Source organism: Chelon labrosus (genome assembly GCF_963514085.1).
Source record: "Chelon labrosus genome assembly, chromosome: 24".
Lineage (NCBI taxonomy): Eukaryota > Metazoa > Chordata > Actinopteri > Mugiliformes > Mugilidae > Chelon > Chelon labrosus.
Window position 1 is genome coordinate 5,304,551 of NC_140357.1, and position 12,371 is coordinate 5,316,921.

The following is a 12,371-nucleotide window of genomic DNA, read 5'->3' on the forward strand; positions in this document are numbered from 1 at the left end:
CACGCATCTTAATGGGAACATCTGGGCCCAGATATGAGCTCCCCGAAAATCTCACTGAGCGCTCCCTAGTGGGCAGAGAAGACGCAGTGTGTTCGAACTCTGTTGCGAGGGGTTTATCAGAAAAGTGACCCACGGCCCTACTTAAAATAAAAGAAAAGGGACACACAGGGCCGTCGATCATTTCAAACAGAGAGAAAGCAAAGCAGCACAACGCTGGCTGGTTTTAAAGTCCTATCGTGCAGGGGAGTAAACAACAGTGACTAATGCGCACACAGGACGACGGCACCGCTGGCACTGCTGCAGGGTTAGCTGGTAGCTATTGGCACCGAACGTCCCGACAAATGATCATCGGGAAATACACGTGAAGGAGCATACAAAAGAAAAAACAAGAGGAGACCATAAGCAAAAGAAAGTAGGCATCCGTGAGGCTGGGAAGCAGTGCCGCATAGCCCCGGTGACTCTCTCTGTGTGTGTGTGTGTGTGTGTGTGTGTGTGTGTGTGTGTGTGTGTGTGTGTGTGGGTGATTCTACTGGATGAGCTCCTCGGTGTGTTGTAAGGGGGCAGCCTGCTGCCAGGGGAGATGTTAGACTCTAAGGGCGAGAAATGGAGGGATGAATGAAGGGATATCTGTTCATTACTCCTCTGGCTGTCTGTGGGGTGTTCACTTGCGCGCGCACACACACACACACACACACTCTCATAAAAACACAGTGTGAGGCGCTGGGCTGGGTCTGACTCGGTAGAGGAAACTGCAAGACAGAAGCATGTTCACCATAATCACATAAGGCTGGAACAGATACAGCCGCAGCTGAGCGGGGGGAGAAGAGAGAGAGAAAAATGAAGATTACAGAGGGACTGAAAAAAAAAAAGGATCAGCCTGTTGAGAGAAAGAGAATCAAAGTGATCGTAAAGAAGGAACTGGAACAAGAGGAGGACGAAGGGAGAGAGAGAAGAGAGGGAGATGAAGGTTTGGGATTGAGAGGATACTAAAAATGGGGATGAGCCTTGCGACACTGAGCCGGAGAAGGAGGATGATCAAGAAAGAAGCGGGAAGGGAAGGGTGGTAGCAAAGATGAAAGTAAAATAAAAAAGGAATAAAAGCATATTGTAAGATGGTGGCTCCTCAGAGTGGAGAGTTAAGACAGAAGGAGGGAGAAGAGAAGCAAGTGACAGAGAAAAAGAGGGAGTAAAAGGAAAGAGAGAGAGAGAGAGAGAGAGAGAGAGGGATGAAGCGCACCTCACGGCAGCTTCAGCCAGAGAGAAAAGGGTTTTAGCCAGATTAAAGAAGCCAGGCATGCCTCTTAAGACCATCCGCCTAATGAAATATGTCAAAGCCCATAAAGAAACACTGAGGCCATTTAGGAGGGAGGGCGGCGGCGGTGGCAGCGGCGGCAGGGGAGGGCGGGGGTGGAGCATAGCGCAGGAGGGCCCGGGCAAATCCGCCGCATCAGCAAAAATGATAAAAAAAAAAAACGCGCAAAAGCCCCGTCAATACGCATTAGCCGAGACGTCAGCTGGAGAGGAGATGAAAAAAAACATAAGAAGAAGAAAGGAGCGCCGCAGTAAGAAATGGATCGCTTTATTTATCGTGGGCCTTAAGGGTTGTGGGCGGCGTAGAAATGCCAGGAAAATCATCGCAGGAGAGGAGGAGGAGGAGGAGGAGGAGGAGGAGGAGGAGGAGGAAGAGGAGGGTGGGGGGTATCTGGGAGAGGAAGAGAAGGGCGGAGGTGAAGCCACTTGTGGGAATGCTGAGTGTGGGGGATTTGAGGTCAGGAACGGTGCTCAGGCCATTTGTATTCCACCGGCAACAGGCTCAGTTGGCTGCAGGTGGATTTAAGAAATCGTTGTAGCCGACTGTGTGTGTGTGTGTGAGTGTGTGTGTGAGAGAAACAGCAAGAAGGAAAGAAGCAGAACTCGTCTCCCAGCACCAGAACTAAAACGCAAGCCGCGATCCTTTTCTTACACGAGAATTTGTTCATATTAAAAGTTGTAAATGAGATATGAGGAACGGTCGGCTGAGCGTGAACACCCACCGCGGAGCTGCCAAGATCAACCTCGAGAGAGAGTCTTCCGGTCTACGGAGAGGCAACGCTGGAGCACAAACTGCTTAGAGTCAACCCCGGAACTCCAATTACTTTGCAAGAAATGTTTTCAGTCTGCATCTTTGGGGTTATCAGTAATGCTTGGTCATATTTTAGTCTATTCTGTGAACGTCACACCCAAGTTTAATACCACGTTTGTTTCCTTGCCAGTACAACTTAAATTTCAATCTGTTTCTTGACCAGTTGACTCAAGCATTGACCAGTCACGCTTGAGAAGGTTTTGTTTGTCACTGTTCTCTCTTAGCAATATTGCTTGCATGTCACGTTTGTGAAGAAAATACCAAAAACAAAAAGTCCGGGCCAAAAAGTCTTGGCCCAGAAGCCCTGAAACAATGGCTGGTGACCCCACAGACTTAAAGGGTATCCACATGTCGCCAATCGCTTTGTGGCAGTCGGTCGATAGTAGATGTTCCTGGCTGTGGTTGCCCAGATAACCCTGTTGTTTTGTACTTCCTACCCCAAAAGTTTCAGGGAGTAGAGTCATGAGGAATGCCGATTATTTCAGGAATTTGTTTTGTCCTTGCATGTGGCTGAATTGCCAGGAGCCATATTTGAGGATGTGTTTCTGCATCTGTACGCCCCTTAAGTCCGAAGACAATGTCCGATGGGTTCCCATAATTGTGTTAACCTACATGTTGACCATGTTATAGCAACATTATCAGCTTGAGCCCTGATGGAGACCTTTGCTGCATGTCATCCTTTAATTCAGTCATCTCCTATTGTTTTAATCTATCTTAAGGAAAATGCCTAAAAACTATAAATATTTTATTGGTAGTATTATGTGCAGACTGTGGAATTGTGGCGTCTTTAATGGGATTTTCTGATCGCTGCATCTGACCTTGCAGTCACTGACAAAATGAATATTAAAGCAAACCAGACGTGGAGTATTTTCAGCCGCCCTGTGCAATGTCACTCTGTAAAAATAGCACAACCCAAGACTTTTCTGAAATAAAACAACAGCGCGCACAGAAATAACCGAAGGAGAAGCCGTCGGGATGCAATACGGCCGCTGTCAGCCGGGTGAGGATTGAACGCCGAGGCCCCGCTGACCTGGGCGGCTATAAAGCAGCGAGAGCTCCGACGCTAAGTGCTTCACAACTCAACTTTGTCAGGCCGGGAGCGGAGGGGAGGGGGAGGATGGAGTAAAATGTGGAATAAAAGCTGGAGAATTAGTAAGAGTTGATGGACTTGGTGAACAGTTGCAGGAAAATACAGCACAATCAAGGGTCAAAGGGTAAAAAGGAGAGGGTTTTCTCTTCACTTACCATTCCTCTGGCCGACCAGTGATCCCATGTTGCTCTCATCAGCCACTAGGACACAATAAAAAAAAGACAAAATCACACAGTTAATACCACAAGCCATATATACTGAGACAAAAAGCAGCCCACAGGTCATCCCAGTGCTTCACTGTCACACTGGTACCTACTGGCGCTGGCATATGCTGCAAATGACTCCCCGGACAAGACGGAGGAGGACAAGCGAGGGACAAAATGACACGGACCAAAAGAGGAAATGAAAAAGAAGCAGAAATATAAGAAAACCAGAAGAAAGAGCGATATTGTGATTGCGACAGAAAATGGGAAAACACACAGAGACGAGACAATGAGAGAAATAATAAAGGGACGCAGGAGAAAACAAGCACCCAGCAACACCTAATCTAACTAGGATGGCGGTCGGCAGGCAGGCAGGCAGGCAGGCAGGCGGCGCACCGTGGGATACAATAATGGGCTTTCATTATGCCGCCATTTCTCTTAAATAATCCTTTTCATTTTTTATGAGGTCAATTTTCCCAGCGGACAGATGAGGCTGAGCGAAGAGAGAAAATGAGAGGAAGGGAGAGTATTGGGGAGGAAAAAGGAGGAGCGGCGGGGAGAGATTAAAGAAGTGACAGATGCAGTGCGAGTGGATGCGTGTTAAAAAAAAAAAAGCGGAAATCAAAAAAAGCTTCATAAAACCCTGCAGCGACACATCTGTAGCCATCAAGACAAAGAAACAGAAATACCTTTCCGTGTGCACCATGAAACAAAATATTAAACACTCTCAAAGTTTTGGGGGGAGAAAAAAATATTTCGGACCACATGACCCTGGCAGATAATGAAAAGCCTCCCATTTCTGTGGAGGAAAGATAAAAGTCTGCATGGCCGGCAGCCAAGTTTGCCTCTTCTGCAACGGTGGCCAAAAATGAAAAATTCCTACCTATCTCGGCTAGCTTGTTGTGCTGGGGAGCAATCGGCGACAAAACAGATCACCTAATTCTGTCGGGGAAACCTTTGGTGCCGCCTAAAGACCTCAGAGGCAACAGCACTGCAAGACAGCGGCAAACTCCCTCCAAAAGGAGAAAGCATAATCAGGAAAAACCCAAACCTGATCCAGATCCTAATCCGGTCAAGTATATCCCAGATGCTCCAGATCAAGCCCAATCCAGAGACTCCACTCCACAAAGGATCCAGACACCATAAGGCACCCCAAATGTCCCTTAACCATACACCTCATGGCTTAAGAGGGACCTACATAGTATTAGGCAGGTGCACATACTAAAGTATAGTATGCCAAAGTAAGTGTAGTTCTGCAATTCTGCAGAGAGAGTCTAAGATGGCAGGAAAAGAAGCATCAAAGACAAAAAAAAATGGGAATCATAAGAGGAGGCTGGAGCAAGGCACAGAGAGAAGGTAATGCAGTAATTTGCGGGATGGGAAGCGGCAGAAGAAAAGAACAAGGTGACACAGGTGGAGAGCACGCAAGTGAAAAAGATGTGCAGGGATAACAAGAGAGAGCCGGGCTTCAATTACACCCCCCTGCCGACGAGGACAGCTCCAGAATACCACGGATGCGTAGATGTTGTTAGTATACTACGTTCTGGTCGGCTCTGGAGACAAATGAACGGCCGCAGCCCTGGTAGCATCGAGGCTGCACAATGAACCAGAGGGTGGAGGGTTTGTTGGTACAGAGCACCAACGTCTGACGGCAATATTCCCGCAATTCACCCACGTACTCGCCTAAAAGATCAACTTCCAGATTTGGATGATGTTACCTATTGTCCCGTTTTTCCCTTTGTCCTTTGTCAACTGTTGAGTAACCCGTTTCTTCATGGACACCATCGTGTTTACGTTCAGCTTCCCTTGGTTCTTGGTTCTTAGGACTACCTGCCTCACACCGCAGCGCTTTTTGCTACCTCTATTGTAAGTCATCATTAAAATTTTTTTTTTTTCTTCTCTTTTTCTAACAATACCATTTCCACAAAGAAAAAGGCCCTACGGTGGACGGCTTTCGCTGCGAAGCCGCCACGGGGGACGCGGTGCAATTGTCACGGTCAGCTCTGACTTCGAGGTGTTAGATGAAGACTTTCGCTCCTCGGCGAGGTAACTCCACCGTGGCCGGACGTCACGGGGAACAAGACTGTTGCCGTGCAGGAGAACTGCAATTAGTCGGAGACGGAGGAGAAAATGAGTTTGCTCGGCTCATCCGTGAACAGATTTGGGTAGAATAGTCCTAAAAGGTCTGATGTTTCCATGCACTTTAAGCATTTTAAAGCCAAGCCATAGCTTTTTTAGATTGATAAATGAATTAATGAAAAGAATCTCTCTATTAGGATCCAAAGGAACAAACAAACCTACACCGTCGTCAGAGTTTTGCGGCGCTACGGAGTCAGGGACTCTGCTATTCATCCCAAGCCGGAGGATTTTCAGCGTGCGAGTGAAAGCTCTGAGTCAACAGACTATTTGCTAAGGCACCGAGGGTCAACAAAAACAGCTCACCTCTCGCTGTCAAGTGGTGTTTAATAAAAGCTAACCCGCCGAAGCTCAGACACATGTGACCGTCAAGACTGACATGTGGGAAAGTCTCCTGAGGGAGGAGAGGAGGAAAAAAAAACAAAAAAACACGTCTCTTTAAATAAAAATTGTAAGCGCGGGGGTCAGCCTGTGTGTGTTCAGAGCTCCTGTCATCTTCGCGTACACAATCGCGCGCACACACACAGAGCTCGGCTAACTACCTTATTTCAGCTGTGGGCACTTTGGAGAGGAAATGGATGAATAGAAACGGAGATAACACACACGAGAAAAAAAAAAAAAAAACAGATTGAAATGGAGGACGGCCAGAGATGGAGATGGAGGCCAGGGGATACAGATAGTGGTGGGTATTGGAGTGGGTCCTCAGTGGGATACGGCTGAGAGCGTGTGTGCGCAGACCACCCCTGCCCGTAATGAAAGCCAATCAGCTTGGGTGGCAGAGGCGTGTGCTGCAGGAAGAAAGCCAATCCACTGGACCTAATGAACCGGGATTGGAAATCAGAGAGAGGCAGAGAAGAAAGAGAGACGGACAGAAGAGAGCAAGAGCGGCAAACTCGTCGGCTTTCAGCCTGAGTTGAAGGGAACACAAGTGAGATAAACAAAGACGGAGGGAACACAAAAAACTGAAATACAAGAGATATTATCCGGGAGGAAAAAGAGAGATGAAAGGATTGGAAAGACAGACAGAGAGGAAAAGAAGGGAAGGAAGGGGTCAGCATGGGTTAATACGAGGAAATCAACCCCTTCGTTCTCACCTTCCACGCACACACACACACAGCGAGACATGAGATTGGGAACCTCACGCGTTTCATTTACACACAAAAGCTCCCGGCACACACCGAACGCCGCGTTCATGCGGTTTGCTGGAAAGCCCCCCGGGTTTATGAGTTCAGGAGGTCAAATCCCTTTAGGCCCGGGGATAATGGGAGAGGGCTACGTATCACAAACAAAGAAGCGTACTGATAAGGAGCATGTGATCGCCGTTGTGTGTTTGCAGTCTGGGTCCGTGATTAGACCGATGTGTTTGGCCGGGTTGCGGCGGCTGAGACAACAGCGGGCCTGTGGTTTGTGTCTTTTCGCCGCAGAAGCAGTTGCAGGATGGTAAACAAGAGCTTCTTTCACCGCTGGAGGAGTTTGTGTGCGTGTGTGCGAGCTCACCCATATCCATGCTCTTGGATGCTCTATTTCGAGGAATGTTGTCCTTATCGTTGCTGGCGTAGAAAGACGTAGCCGCGGGGGGTAGCATCTGAAAGTCGCTGCGAGGAAACAGACACGACTTTGCATCAGTGAAAACAATGGAAGCGTTTGCAAAAGTGGCAGTAGAATGAATAAAAAAAAATAAAAAATCCTGACTGCTTGTTTGTTAACTCATCCACACAAGTGAGAGCAAACAGGATTTGAAAACTCCCACAGACAACACATCATTTCATTTCCTCTGATTCCAGATGGCACGATGCAGCGAAACAATAGCGTACACTGTCTGCGATCGATGTACAGGGGATGGAGTACAGTGAAGAAAGATTCTGACTCTGGTAATGATTCCCTAACCCTAACCCATTACTTGGGAAAGTATTGTGTTAAATCATTGCGACTGCCGCTCCTAGACTAAAACTAAAGAACTACAAATAATCCGGTGAAACGGACTCATGTGATTGGTTCGAGGCCCAATCCGCTCTTCGAGTCGTGGCACGTCAAGTTGCAGCAAGCGTCTGTTGAACGCAGCGTAGCTCTGTTTGGCTAAGATGGGTTTTATAGACTATTGTCCCACAATGCACTGCACAAAGAAAACACAGGAGCTACTTTATTGAGCTGTCAATCAAAAAATACTAATATATTATATAAATTAGTACTACTAACTTAGTATAATATGTGCGGTGTATAATGTGTATGCAGTAGCACTGATTACCAAATCCAGGCTGCATGGAGGGGTTGGGTTTAAGAGTTAAAGTGCAATAAACACAGATTTTAGTACCCAGATCAGCTGTTTCCAAGCCCTTTCATTAAAAACTTTTCTAAATCCATTTGATCCTGATTAACCTGAGAGGATAAATACATAAGACAGAGTGTTTCTGTGGTCAGTGTGCAGCCCAATGTACAGCTATATACTCATAGAAGTATCAAAGCTCTTTCTATTACGCTATCACCATAATTACTAATGCATAATGCAAACAGGCTACTGCAATTAGACCGTGCAGCCTAAATAATGCATTGTAATATTTAGCTTAATGACTCTTCTTTATCTCATAACACAGAGGGCCATTAGAATAAAACAACTCTGGCCCTGTGTGTAGTTTAATAGAGGTGTAATGTACAATATGTGTGTGTTTTGTCGAAGCGGTGGAGGCGGTGGAGGATGGGGTACCTGCGGCGAGGTGGAGTCGACGGCAAGTCCCTGCTCATTTCCTCCACGGATCCGGGAGACGGCGGCGGGGGGAAGCCGTGCTCGTCGTCGTCATTGCCGTAGTGACCGTAGCCGCCGTTGGTGGTCGTGGCGGCATATGGAGCTGAAGGAGGAGCGACACAGATTTTTGTTTATCGGGACCGAATCAAAGCTCCTCAAAACAGAAAAGGTCCCGACTTTTTTGTTAAATATAACACATTTTGTTTTTTTACCTTGATTCTTACCGGCGCCTGAATTAACTCTAGCATCAGTCCTGACGGCTAAGGGAGCTTAATACGTTCGAAAACTTTTGAGGGCTCTTGCGTAGCTGCGGATATTATTCATTACTTCTATTGATCAGCTGTGACAAGACGCCGCACACATATTTAATTACGGACATCAGACACAATGAGGAATGGTGTGTCCTTCAACCGGGGATCAATACGGTCAATAAAGAGCTTAGCAAGGTCAGACATTCAGAAGCTATACGTCAAAGATTAATGCACACAGGAGCTTCAGTTTAACTTCCTTGCAAGTTTTTCCAGAAACCCTGAGAGCTGAGATCATTTCACCCACTGTAAATCTTTTGTGTTAAAATCCCCCACTCATAAGGAAAAGTGTGCTCTTAATTCAGTGTGATGGCGAGCATCTCTGTGAGAGAAGCATCTCCAGCTCCATGCATCCCAAAGGAGGGGAGGAGGGAAAAGAGGAGACGAGGGAGAGAGCTAAAGAATGAATTTAAAACAGTTTGTTAGTCTTTTTTTTTTAAACACAACAGCACGCATGCTGCACAATACCCTGTATGCAAATCCGCCCCACTTAGGAGGCGTTTCATCAGCGTAATGATTCCAAGGTCAGATCTTTTGCACATGAAAAACCGAGCATGGCGTTCGGGAAAAACATAGTTAATGACTTCCCTTTCTCCTGCTATAAATATGCAGGGAAAAGAGGAGCGAGAAGAGACACAAAGGCAGGGTTAAGAGAAGATGGGGCAGTTTTGTAATGCGGGGCTATGGAATACTTAGCGCGGCTGCTATAGCGAGCTTAAAAAAAATAAAAAATCAGAGTCAGGAGCTATGGCAAACACACACACGCCGACAAACACAGTGTGTACACACTCAGACGCAGATAACGGGAGCACACAAACACTCCAAACCTAATGTTGACTATTTGACAGCTCAAATGGACAAATAGTACGCGCACGACGTCGAACGGCTCACCAGAGTTGCCTGTTGTGCGACTTCCATTCGTGGCGGGCTCCGTGTTGGGGGGCCTGGAGGGTCCTGAAGGTCTCTGGTATGCATCATGGCCCCAAGGCTCCTGTCAACAAAGAAAGAGATGGAGGGACACTATAAAAACGGTTATCAGGCGGTTCATAGGCGTGAAAATGTGCCGAGCGCAGTCGGAGCTGTGACTTTTGAAAAATTTATGGCCGCTTCCTCACACAGCCGAAGATAAAGTCATGTATTTTATTACCCACTGGCATTGGGTTCTTATTTCAATTTTTACCATGCATCAGTCAGTGCTGGGATATAATACCGGCACCAAATAGCAGTCATTTCCAGCAAAGGTATAGCCTGTTAACCCAAGCCCAGTTCAGGTGACATGGTCTTGAAAGGATTAAAATGTTCACGGACAAAGTTTCAAAGACTACTAGAAACGTTTGGTTTGCTCAGTTCAGATCTGGTGTCATAAAGTCATGTAGCCTGAGAGTGGAGTCATTTATTGGACAGTCAATCAAGCACGAGTCTGCAGTACATGGCTGAACTTGTGTTCATTCATCTTCTTTGGTGTCACAAAGATACAACTATTAATGGACTTGTAGGCTTCGGGCCAATTGGTCAATTGGTTGGACAGCATTGGTAGCCTTTGAGGGATGAATCCATAGTATTCAGAACATGACTCTGAACTTGCCTAAAGCAACGGCTAACATTTGCCGCAAACTAACCAACACCATGTCAAAGAAGTTGCCTGTGTGGCTCCGATTTACTAAACCAGAAGACCAAAAAGTCTGAACTTTGCCAACGACTGACTGCATACCCCAACTCAAAACCATGGGCTAACTCGTCTATGGCTGATTAGTTAATCTTGATTTTATTTTCCCATATCACCTATCGATTAGGTCAGGGGTGTCAAACATAAAGCCCGTGGGCCAAAAAAGGCCTGCCAGAGGGTTCAATTTGGTCCTCCAGACAAACGTGTGTGAACAAAGAAAGTGTGAAAGTTACGTAGGAGACTTTAACTGCAATTGTTCAACAAAACTGGCACCAAGACCTAATTTGTCCACTAGGATTTGTGCTTTTTCAGATAGAATTGCGGACATAACGTAACATTGAGAACAAGAATAAAAACCGCAGATCGATGGTACGCGCCGAAATTGCGAAAACACCTATGTTTCCTTTAGGAATTCCAGGTTGTTCATGAAACGTTTAGGAAAGTACATGGATAGTTTTCACAAATTTACATTCCTAACCTTATCTCAGCATTGGATGTCAAATTCATGCTTCAATCACATACCTACCATCTCCAGTTTTCTTTTCATGAAACAAATTATATGGAAAACCAAACAGGCAAACGCAATAAAAGCGGTCGTGACAGCGCCCCTCTGAAATCACGACAGAACTCGGCGACGGAGCGATTGCATTTATGGGGATTTCGCATTCATTTCGCCGTAGCTCAATCACGCAACCGGCGGGTCCCATCAGACGGCGATGAGAGAAGAGAGCTTTGAGGAAATGTGAACAGATTTACAACAATCCCAGGATTTGGACTCGATACGGAGCGGGGGGCGACGGGGAAAATATCACCAAAACGCTCTGGCTGATTATGAGTGAGGAGGAAAATCTGTCATCCACCCTGACACGGTGACCATGGCAACACATCAGTTACCATTTGGCAGTTACGTTTTTTTTTTGCTGTTTGTCAGGGAGGAAGTTGTTACAGTTGCCGGAGAACGGATGAACCGATGCCTCCATGACGGAAATAAATGATGGATAAATATCTAAAGCGCCTGAAAAGGAACAGCAAAAGAAAAAAAATGTGTTTCTCTTCATGCGCACAACCTAAAACACAGCAATTAAGGCATTTTATCGAACAGCCATCCAGCACTACAAAGGACCCCCACCCCACAGATGGAGATAGGAACTAGGGATGATGGGAATCAGCGCTGGTGGAGGATGAAAGGAGCCTTCACTGGTCAAAGAGATGGGAGCCACAGCCGTCACACACAAAGCAAGAAAAACAGACAGACTCCTACACACACTGATTTAAGCGTGACAAAAAAAAATAGTCCTAAGATGAATCATGAAAGGTGTTCCAGTAGCTTCCGTGTATCAAAGCACTGGGTGGGGTGTATTCACAATGTCACGCAGTCCCTGGGGGATCATTAGCGGCTACCATACATCTTAATATGACACGGCATCGCGGCTGTCAATCACGCTGAGCTCATATTTGTGTGTGTGTGTGTGTGTCGCGTGAATTTGCACACAAACTTCTGACAGTTCTTCTGCATGTGTCAGCTGCACATAAATCCCATCATAGCCCCCATCCTTCCCTCCATCCATCCATCTATCCATCCATCCATCCCTCAGCCTCTGGTTCGCCTGAGGCTTTTGAAGGAGCCTGGCAGCAGACAGGCAGTCAGATATCTTAATCCCACAACAATAAGTAAACAGGAGAGGGGGGAGAGGGGGGGTCCAGCTATGCTGGCTGGCAGTCTTAACCTACAGCTTCATACAAAAGGCTTCAGAGAGGCTTAGCCCTGCCGCAGCCTACTGTGTCATCCACCCCTCCCATTGATCATTCGGCTCAGGATGGAGAGCAAAGGCAGAAAAGAAAATGTATACTATTTAAATAGATATAATTTTACGCTCTACATGGATTCATCTCCCACAGTTTTTGTCCCTTTTTAAAGTGTATGAAAATGTTACCAGAAATATTTCATATGTGCATTTCACAGACTTCATTATTGCTGCTTTCAGGCTGTTTCATAGTTCATGAAACTGTAAGTAAGTAACCTGCTATTTTTGTGCGTGCAGGAACAGAGAACGACAGAAAGCTATTAAGGTGCAATCACAACAAACTGACATCAACAAACTATCG

General features: G+C 46.4%; 1 protein-coding gene across 2 annotated transcripts in view; it reads right to left on the bottom strand.

Annotated features, from left to right (window-relative positions):
* Positions 1–12,371, bottom strand: part of pard3ba (par-3 family cell polarity regulator beta a) — a 136,587-nt gene that overhangs the window by 61,224 nt on the left and 62,992 nt on the right. For both annotated transcript variants that reach the window (XM_084574247.1, XM_084574246.1), the window contains 4 exons: positions 9,491–9,590; positions 8,253–8,394; positions 7,049–7,146; positions 3,368–3,412 (listed from right to left, as the gene is read on the bottom strand). In XM_084574247.1, the coding sequence (XP_084430373.1) occupies positions 3,368–3,412; positions 7,049–7,146; positions 8,253–8,394; positions 9,491–9,590 (385 nt within the window). The remainder of the gene's footprint in view (positions 1–3,367; positions 3,413–7,048; positions 7,147–8,252; positions 8,395–9,490; positions 9,591–12,371) is intronic.